A 27,554-nucleotide genomic window follows, 5' to 3' on the forward strand; every position below is an offset into this window, starting at 1 on the left:
TACACCTCACGAGGATCAGCCATAATGATCTGTCGGTCCTTGAGTTGTTTGGCAATTTCACATGGGTTGCTGTTGGACACGATCCAGGTCTTGGAAAATAGTGCACGGAATCGAGGGTCTGGATTGGTGCGTATACTGATCCACTCAGGTCTTATCATTTTCAACGATCCATTGACGATAGCCTGGCGAGTGAAACATATAGTCATATCCAACAAGTTAAATACAAATAGCACGCAGAAGCAGTACGATACCCAACGTTGATGATCAAAACTCATTTTTCAGTATGCCAATTTGGAAGTTTCGTCCTGGTGCGTGACCTGGGATATGTGCACCTCCACTGGCATACGCTTCATATAATATTGTTGTGGAATCTCTCGTGCTGTCTCGGTACCCATCCCGATAGTCGAGGTGTTATTGTAACGTGTTGTCTTCATTGCCATCCGGATGATAATCATGTAAAAGGCAATAGAGATAATCGGCATAGTCTAGGTAGCCAAAGCTTGGTTATTTTCGATAAAAAGGAGTTGACAGTGGAAATTACCATGTCTAGTATAATATATTGTCCGTTATTAGCTTCGACGAAACACACTAATCCCGTCAGGATCGTCACAGAGTACAGAATAGCGGCATCAGCAAGTACGCGCACTATCGGCATCATGGACTTATTTGAAGTGCGAATTGCAGATATATTACGTTCCATCCTCCAGATCCGATATGCCAGACATCCTGAATAAATTGGTCTTGGGCCTCGAATATTCAGGTAAAAACTGCGCTCACCTGAAGCCAATAAATTACTTGCAAGTGACATGGTATAGAAGGCCGTAATCCATTGACCAGTTGGTTTGGCGAAGACGTCTCCAGCCTCGCTAGTCGCGTTTGAAAGTTTGTAGTCTGCACAAAAGGCACACACTTTGCAGGGACATCAGAGGTACGACTTGCTAAGCATGATTGTGACCCGACCTGTCATAGCGATCCACAACAAACTCGGTGCAATAATAATCCACACAGATTGCCAGACGACGTAACAGCGATAAATCTTTGGCCGGAAAAGACGTTTCATAAGCAAGAGGGTTGCAATCTGGTGGATAGAAATTGAACCCACCACCATTCCATCGCCAAGCATTGTTTGCAAGCTATACATTATATTCTTGACCACAAATGTGATTTGGGTAACATCTGCAAAGAATGCCGCTGGTCCCCCTGGAAATGTGTCGCGATAGGTGACCAGACCCTGTTCGAGACGAACGATGTCTACTATCATGTGCTCGGGAGATTTGAGTACTGGATGATACCAGATGCAAGAGGCGAGAAACTTACTGCGGTGCTCAGGATCAGCAGCATAAATGCCACCGCAGTATTTGTGCGATTAATCTCCTTCATACGACGTTTGCGTGTCAATGCCCACATGGTACCCACAAACATGAGGACCGAAAAGCCTGGATAACCCTAGCTTGGTGGGAATGGGACGGACAGATCCATTGTAATACGCACCATATAAGATTCCTTCCATCGCGGTTGAAAATATAGCAGCAGTATCCAGTGGCATGCCTCTCGAAGCCATAGCAAGTGGAATCTTGGGGGTATATCGAGGACGAGGGTGCGAGTATCTTGCCCAGCTTGATGTTCAGCTCAGGCCTTTTGAATACTAGCAGGTCATCTATTCATATGCCATAATGAATTCATCAGTACACAGCAAATTTGATCAACAATTCCTCTCACTGGACTTGAAACGTAACGCCGTCTGTGGTTCGACATCACAGGAGCAAACCATTCATGGATTGAGCCTCTTTCCAATCTGATCGCGGGAGTAGTATGTGACCGTTATCTGCACGTTCGTACTAGTACGCACCCAGTGACTGGGATGATGCTATATTTGAAACTGTGGCGATCAGTCACCGATACTATTGGATACTGCAACCGCTCATCACGCAAATTATGCCATGAGGTGTGCGCAAGCCTAGTGCTCAAGCTTAAGGCGTGGTTTGATGCCAGACATGCGAGTCGAAATCTTAAGTGCTATGTGCCACGCATTCCTGATCTCCCCGTTAATCAGTAGTCAGTAGCAGACGGAAGGGGATCCTGCCGCTATGTTTCGTACCAATACCGCTGAATCGAATCCAACCCATCTCCCCATATTTCTACGCAGTGATCACCCTTCCTATAGCGAATAGAAAAAGAGGATCCATCAATCTCAAATATGTAGAAAAAATAGTTGGGGTGGCATCAGCTCAGTACCTAATTTCATCTGCCAGTGCCATCATCCCTTTCAACTTCGCAACATCCAGATTCCAGAGTCCGTCCGGGGATGATACACCGATCTCAAATGGTGCTGCATGGGAAACGAGAAGTAGCTTGTGTGTTGATCACCGGGTAGTCAGGTTGTGGTCCGGTGGAGAGATAAGAGGATGCCGAATTACATGCAAGATGCCTAATACACACAGGTTCGTAGCGTAAGTTGATAGTATTAGTAGCGCACCTGTGATGGATCATTGTTGCAACCGTAGTTGAAAGTCGATGTTTATAATAACTGTTAATAACACTGTTGAAAAGTCGTCGTGTCCCAGGATCCCAAGGCCTGTTGAAAATTGTGGATGAATCCAGGGCGTGTGGGAACATTTTGAATGAACTTCTGAGGCTTGAAAAAGTACAACCCTCCCACCGCCAACCTTATTTTTGACGCCCTAGTTATGTCTGGACTCTGTATTTCTTGATTCAACTGTTGGCTAACTTGCTCGTTGTTTGGTGGGCATCGTTGAAAGACCATGCGCCATGAGAGCCTGCGACATCAAGAGTTTGCTCAACGACAAAAGGCAGCCAGAAAGCTTCTCACATACGCCGCCAAGACCAGACGACTTGAACCCATTTTGAGCAATGCCAGCCCGCCCGCCAGCGCCAACAGTTGAAACCCGAAGATTGGCTCCACCCTCACCAATCACACTCAGATGCCTTCAGCAGGCACCCATCGTCCTCGCTCCAGCCGGAACCATTACTATAGAGACACATAGAGGCAGCAATCAGAATACGATCCAGTAGTGCATATACATGGAATGTCCACCATAGGGCATCGCCCAAACGAACAATAAGACAATAACCAAGGAGTCCATCTTATCTCGTCAATATGAGCAGGTTTATTAACTAAGTAACGTACCACTCTAATCTATCAGTTAGTACTTATTCCTGAGTAATAAGTGTAGGTGAGCTTGGCAGCAGAGAAAGATGGTATCCAAGGGTTCAGCCTAAATGAGAAGAAAACAAAGATATCATGATCAGTGCGGGTGACTCATGAGCATACATAATAAATTGTAGAGGGCGCCTACATTGAAGGAACTTCTGATAGGCCTACTGTTAGTACTGATCTCTGAATTTTCAACTCACCGGCGGGTTTGACGGTCGCGTTTCAGAGAGCTCAGGTTCTATTCGCCACAGAGTAGTGTGGTGGTGCCGATAGCCTGTATGGGGCACCCACCGAAGAACTTACAGATGTACGGAAATATTTATGTAAGCAGCTGAAATGAAATTTGAAATTCAACCCCAGCCTCCAATTGGTCGGCGTTTCCATCAAACCCAGTTTCTCCCACTGCAGAAGCCATCATGATACGAGCTTGATGCGGCCATGGATATTTTAATCCTGAGATTTGAACTAACAAAGTTTTGCGGTGAGTGTAAGCTAAGGTTTCTGCCTAACCTCTTTCAGGGCGGTGTATATCAATATATATATCTTTTGACAGTTTCGCAATGATAGCTAGGCGCTGACTCGGAGCTACCGACCACGATGAACCACCTTGAATTAGACAACCTCCAAGCCTCCCTGAACAATGCGCTAAACAGTCTACGCGTCGCAATGGACGGGTCGGGATTGCCGCCTTTGTCTTCACAGTATGGAACCGACACGCACCCTTTGGATAGCATGGACCAGCCCACACCAGTTGGTGTATACGAAGCCCGCAGAGCAGCGCTAGGTGTGTTAGAATGCAACAGGATCAACCCACGTACTGATTCGCCCTTCTAGCATGTGCTGTAAGTTCAAATCCCGCATGCTCCTGCTGTAACATGTACCAATTTATTCATTCAGGTAGAGCTCAAGAATCTTCTGCAACATCCCTTTGAGAAAGCCGCTGAGAGCGCCTTTTCCATGTATGATTATCCTTCCGTTCAAGTCTTTATTGAACATGGCATCGTGGACCGCATGGCGAAAGAGCCATCTGGCATCTCTGTCAAAACTCTCCAGTCAGAACTGGACCTTGACTCCCATAAGCTCACCACGGTATTACGCCATCTGTCAGTTTATGGTTGGATTCGAGAGACTCAGGATGGTATTTTTGCCTTGAATCGCTCCTCTCGCATTTTACTACAAGGCCAAAGGGGTCGTGCAGTAGTGATGTAGGATTCTTTTGCCCACCGACTTTGCACGATTAATCTTGTTATAGGGCTCCCAACTACATGAGGATTGCAGAGGCTCTTCCTCGATGGCTTGTGCATCCCGAATTCAGGTTCTCTAAGTCTCCAGATCACACCGCATTTCAACTTGCGAACAATACTACAAAGCCATTCTTCGAATGGGTGAAAGATGATAGGGATTATCTTGACCGATTTGCAGCGGGTGTCGAGGTTTGCATCATCCGCCTTTAACTGGCAATACTATACTTATAATTCTCAGGCAATCGGCGAATATGTGACCCCAGGAATATTATCGGACTACCCATGGCAAACGTGCTCAGAATCAACTATTGTTGATTGTGCAGGGAGGTAAAGGGAGCCTATCTATCGCCCTCGCTAATAAGTCAGTGAAAAAAAACTGTTAAGAAGCAACGCAACTGAAATATAGTATCAAGATTTCCTGCCCTCAGTCTTGTTGTCCAGGAGAGGGAAGAGATGATCGGGCCTGCTGAAGCTAACATCAAGGCCCGTTTGGATCCCAACTCAGTTCATGGCACAGTAGTTGCTGAAGCTAATGACTTGTTCTCTGCTCAACCACGCACTGGGGATAAATATACCTTCATGTTACGACATGTTCTGTGCGCTACACCTTCGTGATCCTTAGTTATCCACTGACGTTCTTTCATAGGCACGACTGGCCCGAGGCCCAAGCTGTAAGTCTTTTTATCATCGACATCAAATCTTAGTTGACGTTTCCAGGTGAACATCCTAGAGAAACTTGCTGCTGCTGCAGGACCAAAGGTTCGTTCTCGACATCACTTTGTGGTTCCGAGAGCACGTTAAATATCTTTCCAGTCCAAAATCCTGATCATCGAGAGAATTTCTGGGCACTATCCCGACACTCATGTCGAGCTTGAACATAGCCCAGTAAACACAATGGATAGCACAGCTCCTGCTTCCCTCATAACCGAGCAAACCATTCTCAATTCCTCATTTCGCATGCCACAGGCACTCGCCTTGCATCTCTTGTGTATTTTGAATTGCCACGAAAGGACATGGGTACGCCTGCCCTCAAGCTGTCTTGGCATGAACTCTGCTCACCATTCTTTTAGGATCAGTGGCGAACTATAATTTCCCGGGCTGGCCTTGTAATCACAGGGGTGTACAAGCTTAGGACTTACGTGTCTATCATGGAGTGTCGCGCTATTCATGCAAACGAGAGTTGAGATGACCTTATATTGACAACTCGTTATCTGCTATAGAATGTACAAGGACACGCCTTCAGTCGTCTGTTTCCCAATCAACAGTGTCTACAGTAGAAAGCCACTGAATACAATGTTTGTACAGTCTTGTCCTTCGTTCTCTCCGCAAACAGACGCAGCGTGTCTCTTCGCGTTCTGACCCTCGATAACGCCCTGTACAGTTGACCGGGACCAAATGGATCCTTTCGCAGGTCAAGCTTCAAGGACAGATGCCAAACCCTGTGGAATACGAAGCTCTAGTTCTAGTATAGTACAAGTTCTACTATCAGCTAGTAACACGCATTGTTTACATAGATGAATTCCAATCATTGTGGTCGAGTAAGCGAGTAAGCGATGTGTCTATCACGGCTCCGTCTGGCTAGTCACCAAACCCAATCTACCTCGCTCTAAGACAGCTTTGAAACCAAAGTGTGCCTCCACACCGAAGTTCTCCGTGGGGTTGTACATTGTGTGGATGGGCTTCCGTGCGTTGATCTCGCTCAAAACGATCTTGGCTTCCTCATCAGCACCTCCAAGCACGCGATCGATGTCGCTCTCTGTCATGACAGGCGCATCTGGGGATGTTAGAGAAGGATCCAGTCTGTTCAAAGTTTAGTATGAGATGATTTAGTTGAGCAAACGATCGACCCTCACCTAGCTTTGACCGCAGAATGCATCTCGGGATCGGTTGGTGCGAATAGATGACTACAAAAGTCCATAGTCTTCTGTTAATCGGAATCAGGAATATCATGGAAGATAGTTGCAGAACACACGCACCTGGAGTTCGTCTTCTGTTAAGGCCTTACCAACATCTGCTGTTCCTTGTATCACTGCACTCGAGTATCAGATTTTGTAGTGATAGAAAACACGTCGATCCTCACCCGGCCTGATGAGATCAAAGGCTCTGTCAAAATTGTCCTCATCCACATCACTCATCACCGGCATAGCTTGGTTTCTGATCTGTTTGTAGGTGCCCAGGACGACAAGAAGGAACCTGCGGCATACATTGCATTAGATCTTAGTTACTATCACTCCAGTGACTGAATCCACATGCCTCGTGTAAGAGGTCGCGATCTTTGAGGTGTGCCAACGCTGGGCATCTTCTTCGCTGCAGAGTCCTCGAATCGACGCAGAAATCGTGAGAGCAGCCGAAAGTCCACCTGTGAAAGCCAAATGGACGCCAGAGGAGAAGAATGGATCGATGAACGCTTATAAATTGTCAGTCGCGAGTGCCACAACATGTCAAGAAAATTACCTCCAGCATCCCCAGCCAGTCGGTAATGATCCCCAGCATAAGAGGGGGCCGAGTAGCTAAAATCGCCTGCAGATTTCACAGCCATCGGTGTACCATCGTTTCGAAGGGTGGCATCTCCCATCAACTTAAGGACTCCAGGAGCGTTGCTTAAAAGCTCTTGCTTGTAATGAGCCAGAAGATTTGAGCCGGATCTCCTGAGGCCGCACGGGAAGCCTTCTTCTTGCGACTGCTTGACTCTTGATCCATCACAACTCCCACAGATGTGGATCCATCGTGAAGGGGAATGAACCAAGCCCATCCAGACTCGTCTGCAGACAGTGAGATTACTGAAACCTTTTGAGTTGTTTTCATACCTTCAAGTGCTTCAACAAAGATAGCATTCTGGCGAGTGGTACCCGGCATGTAAGACCCGGCTCCATCCCAGTATCCCCAACAAGCGACATTGTTGAGAGCCTGATTAAATCGTCTGTTCTTGAGATACTTTGTGGACATGACCCCGTTCTTTCCTGACGCATCGACTAGGTAGGTGAAAGAGATACGGCCCTCGATTCCAGTGCAGGCATCCTTCCAATCGGCTGAAACAGGTCTTTCGCCCTCGAACTGAAACTCGGTGACTCTTATATTGTCGAACACATTTGCGCCTACTCTTCGAAGCATGACGGAATAGCAAATCGTCAAACTCCGACCGAATCTGCAAAACGATGAGACGGTGAGCATATCCCCAATATATTACATACCACGTTCCAAGACCCATTGTCTGGGTTCAGCGCAATGAAATCTGTATCTGGAATGGACGATCGATATTAGTATGACGATGAGTGATGAACGAGAGCGACTGTGGCTCACATCCTTCTCGTTTGAACTGGTTCAGCTTGACCGCAGCACCAGGCTATAAGAGGGTGAATAATGTACCCGGACGTTGAAGACTATCCAAACCTTGACTGTGAATCCGTAATTCTTGATGGTTTCTTTCGCATCAATAAATGCCAAGAAGGGGCGGATCGACGGGAGCAAGCTCTCGCCAATATGATAACTGGTACAAGTATGTATTAGTGACTCCGTATACCGATGCTCGTGTATCAGATGTACTGACCGGGGGAACTTGGCAGCTTCGAGAAGAGTGACTTCAAAGCCTTCTCGAGCTAAAGCAGCAGCAGCGTAGCTTCCGGCGGGTCCACCGCCGACAACAAGTATTTCGGTTGCAGTTGGCTGGCTAGTATCTCAGCCAAATTCACTGTAGCAGAAGAATCGATATCAGCCACTTACAAGTGTTCGAGTGGCCATTTTTGTGAAGGGAATTGTAGGAAAGAGAAAGTCGCCATGCCTTTATATACGAGATTCGCTTCAGAAACTGTGTCTTGAATAATGCAACGTAGCAATATTCTCGCATCCGAGGAAGCCGCTAGATCATCTCGACCGAGTTAGACTAAACGGTCAACTGGAGTAACTTGGCCACCGCGCGCGGGTGTTCTGCAAGTCAAAAATCATTCGATCAAAATTGATGAATGTACGTACTGATGCCCAGTCGACATTATTACGGTACTGCAAGAGAACATGACATTTAATGGCAGACAGGCTGACTTACTGTACAATGTAATGGGCCAGCTACTTGTACAAATCAAGAAATCAGCCGTGGCGCTTGTTTTTGTCTGTACGTATTATTAAGCGTGCAAATGTAAGCACGCTGGCTTACCTGAGTTCTCATAATCAGTACATATACCGTCGCTGATATTTCACCTTTTGGTGTAACGGTTATGCGTGGCGGCGGTCTGACCATGCTACAGCAAAGTTGCAAACTCTAGATCTAAATAATTAGCGCAATTATGCGACTATGTGTCATTACTATGTCCGGGGACCGGGATTACTGTGTGCAGCTGCGTGTTTTTTTATTTGTTGGTCTATCATATTCGGCACTTTCTTACATGCCGACCGGAGGGGAATACTAGAAATGAACGCTTAACTTACACGCGTTACAGACACTTACGAACGCTTACGACTTCACTGGTAGCGCACTCTGAAGATAACATAGGCTTGATTTGATCTCTAAAACAATATAGACAACATGGTGCAGTTGAGCTGCAACGAAACAACTAGTGCAAGTCTGAGCGCAATGCATAATACACCTGCAGTGGTCACAAAGTGTGATTGTACTAACTTAACCAAAAACGGACGTTACGGACGCTTGGCCTACTTGGTCACATTTGCTGATTCGGGCCTAGTACTAGCAGAGGCTCGAGAACTGATTGGGAACCTGATATCAATCTCGGTTCTAGATCCATGATAGCACGAGAATCAAAGTAGAGGCGCAATTATACAACCAAAACATTCACTTTGTTACAAGGCACACTCACACCTACTAGTACTCAACATCTAACTGCTCTCCACGAACCTTAAAAGTAGCTGTCAAAACGATATGCATTGATGACCGGCCACCAAGTAAGATCATTTGAGACTATGGCCATATTGGTAGAGAATGCGGGTGGGTGAGAGGCGAAATGGCTGGACGTATGAAAACGGCATTAGTGCTAGTTATACCACCATCCGGTGCGCAGATCAGCGAAACGAGATCAGGATATTCGATGATGACGGTTCCTGCTTTGGTTGGTCGAAGTAGATATTTCTGCATGAGGAAAAAAGTCGAGCAGCTGTACAATTTCATCAGGTGGCCTTGGTTAGGCTTTGAAAGAGTGGGATGCCACGGCTAAAGACTAAGTACTTACTTTGATTTGGATGTTGGCGTACCCGCCGGGTGTGGACCCGGGACCGGCGTGTGAATAACATACAATATCGCACTAGTAGTCGTCAGCTGGTTTATGATGATAAACGGGCATGGGCATTTGGGAACAAGAATAATATATGAGACGAGCAGCCTCAGCGTGAACTAGACAGTCTAGACTGCACTGTGGGCACAATGAATCACAAGTGTTTGCATTCGCGCACCAAACATAATACAACAGTCGCTGTTCGTTGAAGCTTGTCTAAACTTTACTAATCAAAGCCTGTGGCGCTGGTAACCTTCGGCGTTTGAGGAGTCAAAAAATGAACCAACCAACCACTGTTGACGCTTACGGCTCTGCAAGCAACAGGCTGAAAAGTCGTTCCGGAACTTCCGGAACTCACATCTGTCCCACTCTCTCTTGTCGCCCCACTCGCATCGGTCATGGAAGACGAGAATGGACCTGTGCGTCAAGTTCGTCGGACAAGCACTATGCCATCGAAACTACAAGGAATGACTATCGCATTAGCTCAGTTACGCCCTAGCCATGCCTGACAGGTCATCCAGACTTAAGCCAACAGCAGTGGGAATGACATGGAACCCTCACGATAATCAGCCATAACGATATGTTTGTCCTACATGGGCTACTGCTGGACATCTCGATCTAGGTCTCGTAAAACAGTGCAGAAACTGTTTGTGTGATGTAGATGAGTGCATGAATGGGGTCAAGGAAGCTTGATGGGAGGGCGACATGTAGCCTGCGAAACTAGGTACGGCGGACATCTGAGGGTGTCAAAATGTTCAAATACAACTGACACAGGGATCGGTGGACCGTGGTGAGGTGTGACGTTGCTTTCCTTAGTCAACTATGAATTGCGGGTTTGAGCTGGTGCGTATATTGATCCACCTAGCTCTTAATTTTCATGCGTCGGTGTTGTTCTGGCAGATAGAACAGTAAGGTGAGAGGTGTGCTGTAAACGACTTAGGTCACAGAATCCAAGAGGTCGAACCGAGCATGTGCACATAAATCATCTATGATGAACGACGATAGCCTGGCACGACCTGACAAGTGAAACATAGTCATATACGACAAATTAAATGCAAATAATACTTAGAAGCAGTACGCTTCCCCTCCACCGACTCCGCCATGGTTGAAATATCGATGGGTAATCCTGATTTTTCAGCATGCCGATTTGCAGGTATCGTTATCGTTATCGTCCTGGTGTGTGATTTGCGTTATGTGCACCTCCACTGGGGTACGCTTGACATCATATCGCTGCTGTGTTTCTCGTGCCATCTCGTTGGCTACCCTGACAGTCGAGAGATAACTATGACTTGAAGTTGTTTTCTTCATTGCTATTCGGATAATAATCATATAGAAGGTAATAGAGATGATCGGCGTAATCTAGGTAGCCAAAGCTTAGTTATTTTTGATAAAAGGGAGTTGACAGTGGAAATTACCATGTCTAGTACGACGTATTGTCCGTTGTTCGCTTTGACGAAACATATTAATGTCGACAAGAGCGTCACAGAGTACAGAATAGCGGAATCTGCAAGCACGCGCACTATTGGCATCATAGAGCTCTTCGTAGCGCGAAGTGCGGAGACATCACATTCCATCCTCCAGATCCGATATGCCAGAGATCCTGAAACAAATTGGTCTCGGGCTTCGATTACTCAGGTAGAAAGTATGCTCACCTGAAGCCGATAAATTACTTCCAAGTGTCATGGCATAGAAGGTCATGATCCATGGACCAGTTGATTTGGCGAAAATGTCTCCAGCATCGCTAGTTGCTTTTGAAAAACTGTAGACTGCACCAAAGCCGGACACTTGAATGGAACATCAGAGGGACGACTTCCTGAGCATGGTTGCGACCTGACCTGCCATACCGAACCACAACAAACTCGGTACAATAATAACCCACACAGATTGCCAGACAACGTAACAGCGATAAATCTTTGGCCGGAAAAGACATTTCATAAGCAAGAGGGTTGCAATCTGGCAGATAAAAATTGAACCCACCACCATTCCATCGCCAAGCATTGTCTGCGAGGTATATAGTATATTCTTGACCATAAATGTGATTTGGGCAACATCTGCAAAGAATGCCTCTGGTCCCCCTGGGAATGTATTACGATAGGTGACCAGTCCCTGTTCAGCACGAATGAAGTCTACTATCATGTGCTTGTGAGGCTTGAGTACTGGATGACGCCAGATGCAAAAGGGGAGAAACTTACTGCAGTACTTAGGATCAGCAGCATGCATGCCACCACAACATTTGGGCGATGAATCTCGTTCACACGACGTCTGTAGGTCAATGCCCACATGGTACCAATAAACATGAGGACTGAAAAGCCTGAATAACCCAAGCTTAGTGGGCATGGGACGGACAAATCCATTGTGATACATACCATATAAGATTCCTTCCATCGTGGTTGAAAATATAGCAGCAGTATCCAGTGGCATGCCTCTCGAAGCCATAGCAAGTGGAGTCTTGGGGGTGTATCGAGGATTAGGATGCGGATATCTTGTCTAGTCTCATGTCAGCTCAGGTTCTTTAAGTGCTAACATGTCATCTGCCGATTACATGCCATGATGAATTGCACCGGTACCTTTTCACCACAGTAAACCCGATTGGCTTGGACTTGAAACATCGCAACCATGATGCCAACCATCATAGTACCAAACATTTCATGGATAGCCTCGGTCCAATTTCATTACGGAAGTAGTGAGGCTCTCATCTGCGAGTTCATAATTATATAGCATTCGTACCAGTAGCATGCACACCGTACGTACCCACTGAGGCCTGAGGACTTGGATGATGTCATATTTGAAACTGCGGAGATCAGTCATGGATACCATTGGATGCTGTAACTGCAACAGGCGGAGGTGTGCACAAGAGCGCTCAAGGCATGCGTTTGATCCCATAGACGCAGTTTGGAGAGATCTCAATTGCTATGTGCCACACACCCGATCTCCCCGTTAATCAGTAGACGGAGAGAGATCTTGTCACCGTGTTCCCTTTCAATGTTGCTAAAGTCAAGTGCCACAATCCGACTGGCCTCCCCACACTTTTTTGCAGTAGTCACCCCTACGATAGCAAATAGAGAGTGATATTTTTCATACTCAAATCTGTAGAGAAAGTAGCTGGAGACATTAGGTCAGGACATAGTCTCATTTCTCACAATTTCGCAAGGTCCGCGGGATAACGTCGATTTCAAAATGGCGTTACATTGGAAATGACGCTATCACTATCTTGCGTGTTGATCGGGGATAGGTCGTTGACCAATACAGAATGACCAGGAGAGGTCGACGTATAATGGATGGATTGTGGACATACTCTATCAAAAACAAATGAACCTCATTGAAAGCAGCCAATAAAAAACTGTCAACACTACTTACCGCATACCAAAGCCAAAAGTCAAAAGTCAACGACTTCATGTCATCTTTAGACGACCTTCTGAATTGGGCCAGCGCAAATTGTCCCGGTCTGGACAGGCGATAGCGCCACGACAGATTGTCCCTGAAATTGACAGATTCAGTTAATGAAGCTATGCAGTGTCAGTCAGGAGTAAAACCTTAGTAACAATGACCGCTGCACCCTCAGGAATGCGCGTACTATGATAAGAACGGGGCTACTGTACGGTTGACAAATCCAAGTCTGTGTATGAAGGCAACCGTAACGCGCTACACCTGGCGCTCGACTCGTCATCCGATGGTTATGATGCACTCCCACTTTCGCGCCTATATCAGTCGCGCCCTCGAATCCCCACGCAGCCACTTATCTCCTTCACAGTGTCTGGAAACCACCCTCGCCACTGAACAGGTAGAATCGTGGAGCGTGTCACTAATGCTATGCATTATGGGGATAGTAGCTTTATTTATGCTAGCTGTGGGCACTTGCTTGTAAGTCGTGGATGCAGCCTAGTACTTGATGAGGGTCTGCATCAGGTTGAGGCCGTGGAATCCATTTCAGAAACGGGTGGACTTTGTACAACCTAAAGAAATTGATTTATTGCCAGCAAGAGGCGTGCCTTCCAACATGCCAAAAGTTGGGATACCCTCCCTGGGGTGACAACGTGCGGTCATTTTGCGAGAATTGTAAAAGAATGACACGAAAAGCGAGCAAAGTGCAACGTTGTATAAGAATGACATCTGGATTATATCAAGTTCTGTTTTCCGAGGAATTTGACAGTCACGTGCCCCAGGCTGATGGACGCCATGAGTCTGAACAGTTTGTCATTCCTTTCATTCTTCGTGACCCATTGAATGGAGGAAATTGCATCTAAGCACCAATAAGTAATCGGCCATCTGGCTTCAACTGCGTCCAGGTGGAAACTAGCAGTAGTGTGTAGCGCAGAACATTCTCGATATGGTTGTTTTGCATAGTCTATAGGGCTGTGGGAAAATTCTCACTTGCAGCACCTGGAGTTTACCTTTTCATCAGCAAGCCAAACTACTATGGGCGATGCGACGAGTCCCTATGGGTCCGCCTGTCTCGCTACAACTTTGCGGTGTGATAGGCTCGATATGTGTATAGTTAGAGAGTCGATCTGCCATGTTTTTCTGGAGGCATCTTCTCCATTTTCTTGCTGCCTCGCCGATTAGATTTTAAATATTGATGATCAATTTTTGTGTACGATACAGTACTACTATTGAGGTCGTTGGTATATTTTGTGCAACTAGTGCTACATATATCTTTCCCGTCGATATGATTCTTTCCTTCGCCGTATCGGCTCTGAGTCACTCAGCATATCCAGTGCGGTGGCTAGTGTCCTAGTTTTGTTCAGAAGAGGGTCTACCGGGAAGTCCTCGATCAGTTCCTGCATTGACATTTGGGAAGCAATAAGTCGTAGAACTGTCGCGACGTGCAGGACCACAAGTTCATCGAAAATATGCATATTGCTGACAAGCGTGTGGGCCTATGTCAGAATAACATAGCATGAGTAGTAGGATAGTATTCGGGATGAAGCACGCGATAGTAGCATACTGTAATTATGCTGCAGATGCCCAAAACAAACGCTGCCAGCTCACCATACCGTTTTTGAATGATTGGAGTGTCAATTGTATAAATTGGTCTGAACAGAGGTGTTTCCTGTGATTAAAAAGTACCGACATTTCTATAGTAGCAAATCTTGTCCATGAGCTTTGGTAGCTTCACGTAGCAGACGGGTATTCCTTCCTCGTGATTCCTGTTCCACACCAATGCCTTGGAATCATTTCCCCTCCGGCGTCTCCCACAAACTCCATTGATCAGATTCATCCGCAGGCGCATGGTCTACGACCACCGAGCGCTCGACGCGTACACGTATATCGAGCCCCATGTCATTGGCATTCCCTATTGCGAGGCGATGTGGGCGCGAGCTCTGCATCTTTGGAGGTTTTTTTCGACTGGCTCTTAGATTCGAACTGTGAGCGGAGACCAGACAATACTTTTTTCCGTGCACTGAGCGTGGGACGCAGCGATGATCACTCTTTCCGAATGCTGGGTGTCCGAATCGGTCATTTCTTTAGGATGCGAGGTGAGCGGAGCGGGAGTGGCGGAATAGACATGGCAAGAGTCAGTGGAATAGCAGTCAAGCTCTGGAGTGATGTGTACCTTGTACATGAATGAGGATACGTTGGCTCATGATCCATGTCACAGCATAGCCCATCGATGCCCTAATGATGCCATTTGAACAGTCTGAATCTCAGATGATGCGAAATAGTGCGACACTTACCCTGCAGACTAACAATAGGAGCAGGCCAACATAATTGTTGAGTTTCCACTGTGCAGCAGCAATTGAGCCTACGTACCTGAGTCGAGACATCGGTTGTATGATAAAGGATGAGGTTCAGTACGTTCGACGCTGAGGGAATATTAAGAGCGTGATTATCACAAGGAGAGCATCACTTGCCAGTTAACACGACAAAATATCCAATGCCGTCATATATCAGGCTAAGTACAATGAGTGATGCGCATCATCTATGCCAGGGATTAATGACTTACACCCGTATCAGTTGTTCTACTCTGGCAACGATGGTTTAGCGACCGTAAAGAAAGAGAGAAAAGGCGCACCTGCTGCTCAAAGGATTATAACGTAGAAGGTTCCTCGTAGAAATCGACACCACCACAATGTCATACACCATAGCGGCGAGGTAGAAGAACCAAGTTGACAATGTTTTGGCAGCATCTGCTGAGGTGCAGCTATAGTTGATGGAGATATCAGCTGAATGCCTCATATTGGTGACAAAGGAACCACTTACTTGCCCTAAAAAGAAACGCTATTTGCGTGAGATCTTGTTATGAGAAACACTGACGTACATTAATAACCACAGCTGTTAATTTTGATGGTCAATGTGAGCCCAGAATTAAAATATAGGCCAGAACTCACGGGCCCGTCCAAAGATATCAGTGAACCATTCGACCTAAAACATATAAACGAGGAACGTCACGACTGTGTTTTAAGAACCTACCACAACTATCAAGGGGTATATCAGCAATAGCGAAATTCCAACGCCCCTACCCCTCCTTGAAACATTGAATGTCCTATACGGTATTTCAGTCTGTGCAGCTCATGTCCCACAAAAACACTGCAGGACATACCTGACACCTAGGATGACCTGTGCTATCATCATTTGTATGACTACGGTATGGTCAATAAGGCCCTGGTGGGTAAACGCCAACAGAGCAAACCTTTGAAAATAGGCGGAACAAGATAATATTGTTGACACGCTTGTTGGGTAAAGCTGGTGGAGAAGTATCCGTAATTGCTGGCTACTACAGCCACGATACTGACATAGCTCCATTGAATGTGAGCGAAAAAAACCACATGTGAAAAAATGAGAACAAAAAATACCGTATGAGAATGAATAAGATACAGGATAGACTGTTGGGAATCAAGCTCGTCAACGACTGTATATGAATGCTCGCCTATACATACCTCATATGAAAAACAGACGATTGGCTTCGATAAAGGCGCCATTCTGCAGGGAGTGTGAGGATATAACTGGACGTAGTCAGTTAGAATACTGCGACAACCACGGGAACGCAACAGGGAAAACAAAGGCTTACTCGTAAAATGCGATGGAGATAGATGCTATTCGCATATACTTCTCCGATGTTGTACTGTCTATGACCAAATTCCGTTCCATGATGTGTATGTAAAGCCCGTGTTGATTCTGTATGATGGGTCTACGTCAGACAGATCGTCCTCGATTAGGGAGGTAGAGGATGGGATAGATTTTGGATGTAGCAAGGCTCCGTCCTTATGGCGAAGGCTTTGAAAATGATCCGGACGCTTCGTTTTTAATAAGAGGAAGCAAGACTGGGTGAATCGGAGGATCACGGACTCGGAGGACATCATTTTTCTGACAAAACGACGCTTCGAAATTTAAAATTGATTGGACATGTTCGAATGAGTCTGGACCTGTCCGAGGCCCGAGGGTCGGAAATATTCAGGCCCAGTAAAACTTTCGTGCAAGCCAGCAAGCTTGGCATGCATGTTTTACTTTGATCCACTTTGCTGATGTAAGCAAGGGTTTATGGAATTCATTTATCCAACTTCCCCAAGGAACATTCACGTAAATTAGTAACGCTTCCTTAGGCACGGGTGGTGAGATATGGGGATCGGCGAATTCCCAGTGATCAAACTCTACGGTCCTGCGGAGTGAGCCGACATCCCGTCGCACGACACTGTCTCGATGTGATCATCCTGTCATACGTACAAAATTGCATGCGAACCGGTGAGCCTTCAGATGATTTATGCTCTCGTGGACACTGATAATTAATTTCAGTAACTGGATCGGGAGAGCGCTCGTCGATATCTGCATTACCTTCCGCCACGAAATCTAAGCTAATGATACATGAGACAGGGTGTAGATAAGAGATGTGATAAGCACACACGAAAATTTCCGTTCCTTGACAGCGACAGCACGCCTATGTTATTGAACCACGTGAATAGTTTAGTTGAGTAACAGACGCGATGAGACATACGAGGGATTCTGATTATTGAGGACGAAAGACGCCGCCGTCATTTGCAACAAAGAGATGGTGGGAAAAACAAGAAGACCAAGTGGGGTAGTTAGATGTAGGAGTGATTTGTCGACTTACTCGGGATGCTGAAGGTGCAATCGATGCATGTGCGAGCTTCATTGATTTGCACAACTCACTTTGGCACTTGGTATCGTTTCGTCGAGCATATCATATCAGTGTGCTTTCGCAGGCTGCTTAATGAAGACCGGGAAATTTTGTGTAGTATCTGCTTAGGCAAAATGTTCTTCCATTAGACAGAAGGCATAGTAGGTTCATAGTAAGAATGGAGATGACTCAAAATCTGCCCTGTTCAACGATTTAGTCAGATCTTTTCCCGGTTGGCTCGATAAAAGTTCAATCTGCGACAATGACATACCACCGCGGAATTTATACGTGGGTACTCTGCTACTGACTAGTAAAAGAGGTTCAAATAATTTTTCAGATACACCACGCACCTTCATGGCGTCGTATTCGCCTCTCCAAATGCATGATCTAGATCATCAACCTGAAGACACTGAAGGTGATATTCTCCTCCCCGGCAAACACACCCTTGAGCACCGCACTGGGAACCCCTCATCTAAACGGCCTGCTTGGGCAGCGCTAGTGTTACAGGTCATCGCAGTTATTTGCGCGTGCGCATTGTATAACGTTGCCTCTGCCTCTGTTTCTGGGCAGCGCAATATCCAAAAATTGCGCCAGCCGAACCAGTTTCCAGGTATAGAATTGGTGGGCAGCCCTCAACAAAAGCAAAGGGGTACGTAAGTTCAGTGATTGTGCACATTATAATTATGTCCTGAACAAACCTGTGTGGCTAGCACCAAAGTTGTACTTTCCAAGCGCCATAGTACGGGTGAACAAAGCATTACCTGACCAAGTGTATAATTCAGGCTCGCACGTCATACTGAGCGACAGCGTAAGTGAAACCTCGTGCCCTGAAGCGACTTAGTTATTGATATTGTTTCAGGACTCGATGTTCTTTCAGTGGCACCTCGGCCAGTCCAAATTCACCTCTTGCTATATCGACAGCATCGTTCCCACTATTGAAGATGGTCTTGCAGCCAACAAGTCCTATACTTCATCTGGGTCAATCACCGAAATCCAAATTTGGAATGTGACCACTCCTGTCGAGGGCATGACGAACCTCAGCTGGAAGACACGACCCCAACGAATTGCACTGATGGGCACTGTCGCGTTCCTTCCTGAGAAAGAGAAGATTGAGCAGCTAGGACTCGAAGATGGCTGGCAATCACAGCTGGCAACGCGGTTCTCGTGTGGTAAGAAAGCGGCTGTTATTACAATCGAGGTTGCATGCAATAGTTGTAGACTTGAATTCGAGCAAATATTCTCAGTTCCTCCGTTGGGTGAGTACGGCGGTGTCACGGGTTTGAATTGGCGGACTGATCTCATGATGTATCATAGCTTTCGACCTGATGGAAATAGGATAAGTATCATTCAAGGAATGGAAAGGAATGAATTTCAAACTCCGTCGGGATACCAGCATGGTTTCTACTTCCTATGTACATCATTTAGTTCCGAACGAGAGAGGCGTCTGTAAGATAATGGTGGAGCCTGGCGAGCAAAACGTCGGCAAACTCGTTCGCCAAATTGGTAGTTGTGAAAACCATTCCTATGTTGCAACATCTACCTGTCTACCTTGTACAAAGTGTTAATCACGTATCGTGTGAGGGGCATAAAAATGGAAAAGTACAACGATGAATACAACGGTTTCTGAACACTTTTGCGCTTCTCATCATTGAGTCTACGTACTCTCGGCAACCTTTTTCTTGATAACATCAACCACACCAGGTTCAGCAACAGTGCTGAGATCACCGAGTTGATCGCCTTCACCAGCAACGATCTTGCGCATGATGCGACGCATGATCTGCATCAACACGAATCATTATATGATCGCTTAGGAAGAAACAGGTCTGGACTTGCCTTTCCGGAGCGGGTCTTGGGCAGATCACTGACGATGAAGATCTTTTTAGGTGCCGCGAAGGGGCCAATCACTTTCCTAACTTGGAGTACGAGCTCCTTAGCCAGGGAAGCCTCGTCATTGTGGTCGTACGTGAATTCCCTGGTGTATTTGAAGTCAATCGACATTCAACAAAAGGACAAAAGACTAACGGTTTAAGTGTGACGAAGGCAAATACGGCCTGTCCCGTCAACTCATCAGCAGTACCGATGACTGCAGTCTCGGCGACACCCTTGTGCATGATCAAGGCAGACTCGATTTCAGCAGTCGACAAACGGTGTCCAGAGACATTGATAACATCTACAGAATGGTCATTACAGGCGGGACATCTTCCAAGGGACGTCCTCACCATCAATACGGCCCTTGATCCAAATGTAACCATGTTCATCGCGTGCGGCGCCATCTCCTGTGTAGAAAGCTCCACCATATGGCTTCATGTACGTCTCCAGGTAACGGTTGTGGTCGTTGTATACAGTACGGGCAATTGAAGGCCAAGGTTGCTTGATGACGAGAACTCCCTCAACATTGTTGCCCTCTAATTCCTGTAAAACTTTGTTAGTATCATAATCGAACAAAGTGCATTAATCTGAGTACCTTTCCACTGACAGGGTCCAGAATAGCAGGCTCGATACCGAAGAAGGGAACGGTTGCAGAACCAGGCTTAGTCTCAATCGCACCAGGGAATGGAGTAACCACGATCGATCCAGTTTCAGTTTGCCTTGAAGAGGATACTGAGCACGGCCACAAATACTTCGTGAATTCACTTACCAGAACGTATCAACGATAGCGCACTGCTTCTTGCCAACATGTTCGTTGTACCAGTTCCAGGCTTCGGGGTTAATAGGCTCACCAACAGAGCCAAGGACACGTAAGCTACTGAGATCATGGTTCTCCACGTGTTGAGCGCCGAGTCTACGAAGGAGACGAATGGCAGTAGGAGCAGAATAGAACTGGGTAAGCTGATGCTTCTGGACGGTCTGCCAGTAGCGGGATGGCGAGGGGTAAACTGGAGTTGATTCAAAGACGGTAGTGCTGACTCCGTTTGCGAGTGGTCCATAAACGATGTAGGTATGTCCAGTAATCCAACCGATATCAGCCATGCAGGCGAACTTGTCGTCTGGGTGGACATCGAAAACGTATTTAACAGTAAGGGCGGCGCAAAGGAGGTATCCGCCGGTGGTGTGAACGACACCCTTTGGTTTCCCTGTAGATCCAGAAGTCTAAACATAGTTAGAAATCAAGAATACGTAAAAACAGATGGAAAGAAAGCCACTGACGTAAAGAATGAAGAGCGGATCTTCCGAGGACATGATCTCGGGTGGGCAGTAATTAGGGACTTTGGCAGTCTCCTCGTGCCACCACTTGTCCCTGCCATCGACCCATGGCACCTGGCCACCGGTACGTCTGAGAACAAGGACATGTTCAACGATAGGGCATTCCTTGAGAGCGGCATCTACAATCGCTTTGGTTGCAATTGACTTGCCGCCACGCCTGCCCTCATCGCTGGTAAGGACGACGCGCGACTTGCAGTCTTGAACACGATCACGGAGAGACTCTGCGCTAAAGCCAGCAAATACTACAGAGTGAATAGCGCCAATCCGCGCGCAAGCGAGGAAAGCAGCAACCGATTGCCAAGTCATTGGCAGATATACAGAAACGGTATCTCCCTTCTTGACACCAAGAGCCTTTAGGACGTTTGCAATAGAGCAGACCTCACGGAGCAGTTCCGCATAGGTGACGAGGCAGCCTTCATCGGGTTCGTCGGCCTCGTAGATGATAGCGGTCTGATAGATAGTATAAGATCATGAAACTTCGACAAGAAAGGTGGTATTTACTTTGTTTGGATGTTTAAACGCCCAGCGATCGACACAATTGTAAGATGCATTAAGACCGCCTTCTGGGAACCAGACGATATCACCGGTTTCAAAACTACCAGCCCGCACAGTATGGAATGGACGGTCCCAGTGTAACATGGTATGGGCCATCTAATGCGTCCATCAATAAGCACGATATAAAAAGAAGTGAATATGCGAACTAGCCTTTCTCCACCAAGCATCAGATTCGTGGCCGAGGGTTTCCGCATGAGAGGACCTATATGCTGCAAGATCAGGACCGATATGAGGAATTTTCAAGCCATTCTTTAGGCGGGGAGCGACGGGATGGATTGGAACAGCGTCTTCAGACATGATGATGGGCGGGAGTTGATGATAGATTGATTACAGCCCCCTGCTTATAACATACGGGCATCCGACCCCCACAAATCGTTATTTCGGTTCCTGCACAGCCACGACCCTTTTCGGCGTTAAAAGACATACCACTAGTCAAAATCAAGTTTAACTATCTGTTTGATCATCAAGCCAAGTTCAACTGACTTTTCGACTGGAAAGAAAGTAATGCTTCTTCGGGCCTCTTCTCTCTTCTTTCTCCCTCTTATGATTGGAGTTCATTATTCCTGTGACCCGTTTTAACTCCTGGGTCCGCACTGGGTCCGCACCTATACCATAATTTCGTAGAATGAAGGGACATACGGTGAAATTGACTCAGTAAGCCGATGGAGAGACAACAAACTTGCTGACCGTCAGTGAACAGATTATACTGTGCTACTGCTGTGGCTTGGTACCTCTCAGAAAACCGCTAGCCAGTGTACTACTGCTAGTTACGACGCACGAGCGACATATGATACACATATCGAAGGATCAAGTCACGACAACTCAAGTTGGACGATTACGCTAAATCATTTACAGTGCCACCCGATGGCTCCGCATGCGAACAACGAGCGTTTGACATTTGATCTGAACATGATTCTGCCCAACGGTTGCCGTATGGCCGATATTCATCAAATGCCGGTGTTGTCTCGAGCATGAATCTATCACGATCACTAGGACTCGAGGAAATCTTCGAGGTTTTAGATCGGACTATCATTTTCTGCCACCCTGCGGCAGGACTACATCCGAGTCAGCGACCGATATCACGCGTTTGATCTCTATATTGGTGTGAGGATGTACTGAGCCGCCACTGTGACTGTGACTTAAAGTTGACATCGCTATATAGCACCGATACTTACCGGTACTTACCAGTACTTGCCCCTTGATACCTTGTGTTTCAGATTACTTATTCCATTGCAATTGTTCATAATCGGCTTGTCGTACGTATTTTCTTGGCCTTCAGTTGCGCGCGCGCTGCTGTCGAAAGCGTTTCGTAATAACTTTAACTTTGTATGTTATCATGATCAGCTTTGACCTGGACACCGTCAGTGTTTGTGCGCGGCATCATGGATTGTGGACGTTGATGCCGAGCGGCTCGTTCTTAATAGGTCGGGTGATCGATCGTCCTCGTAATGTCTGCACCGTGATCGTCGTTATCCCTCGGCCGACTTGAGTTGATAGCTTGGAGATGCTTGGAGTTTGCTTGGAGTGGCTGTATGGAGTAAGCGCATGGATCTCTTGGCCATATCTCTTGGCCATATCTTTGATGCCAAGTAATCATACGCCCACAGGCTTGTCGACCTTTGTACACTGGCGACCACTGATATTTTGGCTTACAACAGCTTACAACCTACTAATCTTTTGAAAGGAGGTCTCGGGGCAGTATGGAAGGCGACCCTTGCATATTTCGGACGACAGGGTCGAAACGAACCACACGGATCTCCGCAGGTTCCCCATTGCTATGCCATTCTGCCCGAAAACTAGTACCCCATATTCAACACCGGAATAATGTCCTGCTAATGCCGATGTGAAATTGCATAGTACATCACAACAACTGGACGGCACCATGGTATGTGGTTAAACCGCATTCGGGCCATGTTTTATGTTTTGAAAAACTGGGACAACCGCAAAGCATTTTGGACGGTTCAACAGATCATATTGGCACAACAAATACATAACACGATTTACAAAGCTGGTTGCCGAAATTTGGGGATCAGCTATGCATGACTTCAACGCGCCCTCGAACCAGTGCCGGTGCCGATGATAATCCCATTCTAGTTATGTGCACCATAAGTTCACGAATTGCATGCTTCGATTGATTATGGGCCGACAAACTCTGCTACAGTAAACGTTGCAGATCTGGTCAATTGCATTGTTAATCCCACAGATTGACCCACAGACAGATGAATGTGTAATTCAGACTGCAATGACCAGATTCACGTCATTCTGCAGGGTATGGTTGAAGAACATTCGTTCATTTTGAGAAAATGGGTCAACGTACGGACGATAAAAGTGAAAGTCGATATGATTGGTTGGGTCCTAGATTTGCGACATGTCACAGTAGAATCAACTGAGGACTACAGTCAATATCTGACGCACTCGTCGGTCGGAAGACAACGCACCCTCGCACAATATTTAGCAAGTAGAGTGCAGTTGTTGACCTGAGCGCTATTCTCATATACCGTTCGGTTGCGAGAGCCCAATGGTCCTATCCTCGACCTTTGCGAGATTCGTGATCCCGAGCGCATTTGGATTTGTCTTGAAAGTGTTGGGTTAGATGCCAAACGAGGAAGATGCTCGTTAGATAACTGAATCGATTATTGCTCCTTCAGCTCCGCCATGATCGCAAGTAATTGTGTTTTCAGTCTTGCGTCCCAAGACACATTACTCGCATAAACGACCATGGGGACTATCCATACCAATGAGCATGAAAGGCGGAGCCAAAAATAGTTGATGTGATATACGGATGCTCTTCCATCAACTTTGCAGATCGGTGTCATTTCCAGATTGCTTACACTGTGAAGTCCATAATAACGCTCGCCTTGCATTCGAGAGTAAGTACACTTCGTGACAACAGAAACCCACAATAAACATTCACCTTCTGACGTTTCGTTGCTACTTGTCCCAAATCAAGGGACAGATGAGGATCATTGGAAATGAAGTCTCGTTTCGTGCAGTAGGTGAATTGTGCAACGGAGATGACACGGATCTATAGTATGTCCATGGTCCCGGCATCCATGTGTCAACGGAGTTATATCTTTGACTTGTACAATGATGTCATGGTCCAACGCGATCCTGTTGTAAATATTCTGCTGCGCTAGCAAGATGAACCGAAAGGCTGCCCAAGACGAGCGACCGCAATGCTCGTGAGTGAGGCTCTTTTTTTCTACAGGCGAACCTTGTCAGAGTGTCCATCTGGGACTCGTCCATCGGGCATTCGGGCTCGGTCTATCGCCTGAAAAGTCAGGCACTTCGAGGAAGCACCGATCATATGGATGAACAAACAAGAACTTTGTTGAATGGTTCTTGATAAGCTCGATTGGTGACAAGCAGGTAGTGAAGTCCGTGATGGACCCTGGGCTAGACCACGCCTCCGTCCGACTTCTGTGATACGGAATGAAATGCAGGTCTACAGTCCGCGAAACCAAGAGTTCTCAGCTGTTTAGGCTGGTCATAAAATTTCAATGCCAGACCTGCAGGCATGATGTATCGCAGTGTAGACCTGTGCGCGAATATGATCTTTAGACAAGGATGAAAGGGTGCGCGGAGATCTTCTGCAGGAGCCGCTTGAGCATGTTCTGCCGTTTCTCGCTGTAGATTACAGGTAGGGGGCATTGTCGAGCTCAATCCAAACTGCCCTTCGAATAGCCTAGCAGCGTCGGAAGGATAAGGATGCCGGTAATACTTACTAAAGTTGACACCGTTCGGACTTTCAAATCAGTCGGGGTCTGGTTCGTTACCTATCCGTCATGATCACGATAGCAATAAGGTACATAGTCTAGATATCACATCATTGAGCGACATGCCCGGACCAAGCGCCAAGGTCACAGCTCAACAGTACTCAGTGCTCGATTAACGTCAACTCTTGATAATAATCGATATATATACCGTGCTTGCACGTTTCATCACATAGCTCGGTCTTTAAACGCTGTGTCTGGAAGATTTTCCGCCTCGATGCGCGGCATTCATGGCGCGTCCGACGGAAGAAGACTCTGTCAAGTGCGAAGCTCGCGCACTTGCTCTTTGGATCTAGAGCTTATATATTGACATCATAACTTGTCATAAACATCCACCCAGTCTACGAGCCAGCCCATGCACGTACTATATACCTTACATGTGGTTTTGTCGCACACTGCGGCACAACAGACCGGCAAGGTATGAGCGCTTGACGCCTGCTCTTTCGTTCTCCGAACTAACTCACTTCGTTCACAGTATCTTCGAGGTTTGTTGTTGGTTTACTTCCCTCATTCTAGTCTGTGCTCAAAACATTGAACAAGTTGCGCCGGCCGCGATCTGGGTGAGTGAACCGCATACTCTTCTCGTGACTAATGCTGAGACTTTATTATCTTCATTAGATACTCGATTATTTTTTAACTTCTGAACATGAAGTCCGTCTGTTCAGCAACATGAGCTGCTGGAATATTGTCACTGTCATGTTCATCCTAGCTAGATATGCTCCCGTATTATGGATCATCACCGAAATATATCGTGAGTCATGCACTTCGTTGTTGGGGAAAGGTTCTCAGGGACAGCGGTCTGCCAGTCACTCTTAGCCCACATTCAGCAGGAATGGTATGAACTTTCTCTGAACTTTATTCAACGTAATGATGTTAATGCCAAGCAATACAGTGCGTGACACTATATCGAACTAGTGGGGGTAGGTCTCGTGGTCACTGGTTCAACGTCAGCTAATACATCGTAGCGTCACTCTTTCTTATCATGTCCGCCGCAGAAGGTTAGTTTGTTGGCATCGACAAAGAAAAAAAATCTCATGTTTCAGGTCTGCTTCTCGTGCGTATACTTGCCTTATGGCATAACAGCAGGAAGATAAAGCTATTTTTATTGGCGAGCTACTTGGTAAATGCTTTGACTGTTTTGTTATTCCAAGTGGTAATCTAACCGAGCTTGAAGCTTATTGTTGTCGCCATGGCCATTTGCGATACACTTGTGTGGTTTCTGCTCGAAAGTGTATGTGTGTCCACATCGACTCCGATCGCTTTAAGGTTTACGAAGGTGGAACGTCTGATAACGGGCAAGTTTGTTAGCGCAGCACTGTTTGAACTCAGTGAGCAATTCAAGACGCTGCCTCGAGTAAGCTCTACTGATGAGTCATATTCAGTAGTCATCACTCTTACAATGTGTCATTCAATACGACTACGCTCTGATGGTATACGCTCCATCAGTAGAGTGGCGTCAACCTTGTTGAAGGGAAGTTTGCTATATGCACTGTCGCTTCTTGGTACGTCATCCGGTTTATGACTCGTTTTATGTCCCACTTGACTGTGTTTCAAGCAATTTCTATTATAAACATAGTTTCTTTTTCATTGCCGGTACGTGATTTCCATGCACCACGCCAGGGTAATATATGAATTCCTGGTGCAGACCTCATCGCGGGGGCAGGGTGGAATTGTATATGTGTAAGGGGATGCACATTGTAACCGGAGTATAGCTGACAAATTTTCTGGACCAGGTTCCAAGGTGTCTTGCATGGTGTCTTGGCTTCGCGTGTTCTTTTTGATCTAAGAGATCTGAGGAATACAGGTCAAGATGAAGAACACGACTATTTATTCACCTCGTATATATCCCTTCCTCGCACTCAGCGCGTATCACAAATGATACCAATGACTGCCTTACATGCCGAAAGTAATGCATGATTATGCCTCACCGTGTACAACGTCAATATCGCACGCACGCATGTCGCAATCCTACCAACCGCTCGAATAATCGCACCCTACATAACTCGTTCAATGGAGGATAAATTGAATGATCCAGGATGACGTTGTATGTTCATGTACAATCGGATATGAGTATTTTATGATCAGATGTGTTTGGTAACGTGGAGATTGATGCGTTCTTTCCCCCTAGGGTTCTGATGACATCATGGCCCGTTGACGTTGTAGTAACTTCTGCATCCGCACTGGGTCCGCAGGAACGAGGTATGATCGGAAATCACCGCTGTTGATATCGAGGCGCACAACCATGATACTGACTATACACTCCATACTTTTCTCATGATATTTAGATGCAGCATTCCTATGACTCACGATGGA

General features: G+C 46.5%; 8 protein-coding genes across 8 annotated transcripts; 3 read left to right on the top strand and 5 right to left on the bottom strand.

The window, feature by feature from the left end:
• Positions 1 to 178: 178 nt before the first annotated feature.
• Positions 179 to 1,742, bottom strand: F5891DRAFT_588076 (uncharacterized protein). Its single transcript, XM_041372376.1, has 8 exons — positions 1,720 to 1,742; positions 1,492 to 1,657; positions 1,318 to 1,436; positions 1,103 to 1,264; positions 961 to 1,036; positions 778 to 909; positions 542 to 726; positions 179 to 485 (listed from the first exon to the last, which is right to left on the bottom strand). The coding sequence occupies exons 2-8, from the start codon at positions 1,559 to 1,561 to the stop codon at positions 279 to 281; spliced, it is 951 nt and encodes a 316-aa protein (XP_041222152.1). The 5' UTR covers positions 1,562 to 1,657; positions 1,720 to 1,742; the 3' UTR covers positions 179 to 278.
• Positions 1,743 to 3,678: 1,936 nt separating this feature from the next.
• On the top strand, positions 3,679 to 5,638 carry F5891DRAFT_1053306 (uncharacterized protein). Its single transcript, XM_041362568.1, has 7 exons — positions 3,679 to 3,961; positions 4,073 to 4,380; positions 4,428 to 4,608; positions 4,658 to 4,746; positions 4,833 to 5,010; positions 5,233 to 5,436; positions 5,490 to 5,638. Exons 1-7 carry the CDS (start codon positions 3,773 to 3,775, stop codon positions 5,601 to 5,603), a joined length of 1,263 nt encoding a protein of 420 aa, XP_041222153.1. The 5' UTR covers positions 3,679 to 3,772; the 3' UTR covers positions 5,604 to 5,638.
• A 239-nt stretch (positions 5,639 to 5,877) lies between these two features.
• On the bottom strand, positions 5,878 to 8,496 carry F5891DRAFT_1053320 (putative halogenase). The gene is given in 15 exon segments (XM_041362569.1): positions 5,878 to 6,219; positions 6,273 to 6,343; positions 6,396 to 6,448; positions 6,500 to 6,612; positions 6,673 to 6,826; positions 6,874 to 7,067; positions 7,109 to 7,181; positions 7,227 to 7,514; positions 7,534 to 7,564; positions 7,611 to 7,657; positions 7,759 to 7,762; positions 7,786 to 7,906; positions 7,967 to 8,082; positions 8,140 to 8,320; positions 8,455 to 8,496. The coding sequence occupies 14 exon segments, from the start codon at positions 8,155 to 8,157 to the stop codon at positions 5,982 to 5,984; spliced, it is 1,521 nt and encodes a 506-aa protein (XP_041222154.1). The 5' UTR covers positions 8,158 to 8,320; positions 8,455 to 8,496; the 3' UTR covers positions 5,878 to 5,981.
• Positions 8,497 to 10,769: 2,273 nt separating this feature from the next.
• On the bottom strand, positions 10,770 to 12,071 carry F5891DRAFT_958459 (uncharacterized protein; the record flags this gene model as incomplete). The annotated part of the gene is made up of 7 exons (XM_041375568.1): positions 10,770 to 10,994; positions 11,051 to 11,235; positions 11,288 to 11,419; positions 11,471 to 11,546; positions 11,613 to 11,774; positions 11,828 to 11,946; positions 12,002 to 12,071. The coding sequence occupies 7 exons, from the start codon at positions 12,069 to 12,071 to the stop codon at positions 10,770 to 10,772; spliced, it is 969 nt and encodes a 322-aa protein (XP_041222155.1).
• A 2,594-nt stretch (positions 12,072 to 14,665) lies between these two features.
• Positions 14,666 to 17,081, bottom strand: F5891DRAFT_588295 (uncharacterized protein). Its single transcript, XM_041372377.1, has 16 exons — positions 16,645 to 17,081; positions 16,514 to 16,579; positions 16,430 to 16,459; positions 16,267 to 16,373; positions 16,177 to 16,216; positions 16,047 to 16,119; positions 15,965 to 15,998; positions 15,895 to 15,908; positions 15,837 to 15,841; positions 15,649 to 15,777; positions 15,580 to 15,600; positions 15,488 to 15,528; positions 15,387 to 15,439; positions 15,311 to 15,318; positions 15,190 to 15,251; positions 14,666 to 15,098 (listed from the first exon to the last, which is right to left on the bottom strand). The coding sequence occupies exons 1-16, from the start codon at positions 16,722 to 16,724 to the stop codon at positions 14,989 to 14,991; spliced, it is 873 nt and encodes a 290-aa protein (XP_041222156.1). The 5' UTR covers positions 16,725 to 17,081; the 3' UTR covers positions 14,666 to 14,988.
• Positions 17,082 to 17,870: 789 nt separating this feature from the next.
• On the top strand, positions 17,871 to 19,509 carry F5891DRAFT_588355 (uncharacterized protein). The gene is made up of 4 exons (XM_041372379.1): positions 17,871 to 18,358; positions 18,420 to 18,517; positions 18,569 to 18,965; positions 19,024 to 19,509. Exons 1-4 carry the CDS (start codon positions 18,064 to 18,066, stop codon positions 19,047 to 19,049), a joined length of 816 nt encoding a protein of 271 aa, XP_041222157.1. The 5' UTR covers positions 17,871 to 18,063; the 3' UTR covers positions 19,050 to 19,509.
• F5891DRAFT_588344 (uncharacterized protein) lies at positions 19,342 to 21,887 on the bottom strand. The gene is made up of 9 exons (XM_041372378.1): positions 21,619 to 21,887; positions 21,415 to 21,564; positions 20,857 to 21,363; positions 20,348 to 20,799; positions 20,174 to 20,297; positions 19,929 to 20,121; positions 19,732 to 19,879; positions 19,543 to 19,681; positions 19,342 to 19,486 (listed from the first exon to the last, which is right to left on the bottom strand). Exons 1-9 carry the CDS (start codon positions 21,763 to 21,765, stop codon positions 19,364 to 19,366), a joined length of 1,983 nt encoding a protein of 660 aa, XP_041222158.1. The 5' UTR covers positions 21,766 to 21,887; the 3' UTR covers positions 19,342 to 19,363.
• Positions 21,888 to 25,290: 3,403 nt separating this feature from the next.
• F5891DRAFT_588474 (uncharacterized protein) lies at positions 25,291 to 27,308 on the top strand. The gene is made up of 14 exons (XM_041372380.1): positions 25,291 to 25,503; positions 25,582 to 25,659; positions 25,717 to 25,726; positions 25,782 to 25,801; positions 25,860 to 25,992; positions 26,048 to 26,076; positions 26,134 to 26,161; positions 26,207 to 26,239; positions 26,285 to 26,361; positions 26,416 to 26,569; positions 26,624 to 26,743; positions 26,797 to 26,834; positions 26,887 to 26,921; positions 26,975 to 27,308. The coding sequence occupies exons 1-14, from the start codon at positions 25,459 to 25,461 to the stop codon at positions 27,156 to 27,158; spliced, it is 984 nt and encodes a 327-aa protein (XP_041222159.1). The 5' UTR covers positions 25,291 to 25,458; the 3' UTR covers positions 27,159 to 27,308.
• The last annotated feature ends 246 nt before the right edge of the window (positions 27,309 to 27,554 follow it).

The sequence above is a fragment of the Suillus fuscotomentosus genome (genome assembly GCF_016647785.1).
Source record: "Suillus fuscotomentosus strain FC203 chromosome Unknown F5891scaffold_54, whole genome shotgun sequence".
NCBI lineage: Eukaryota > Fungi > Basidiomycota > Agaricomycetes > Boletales > Suillaceae > Suillus > Suillus fuscotomentosus.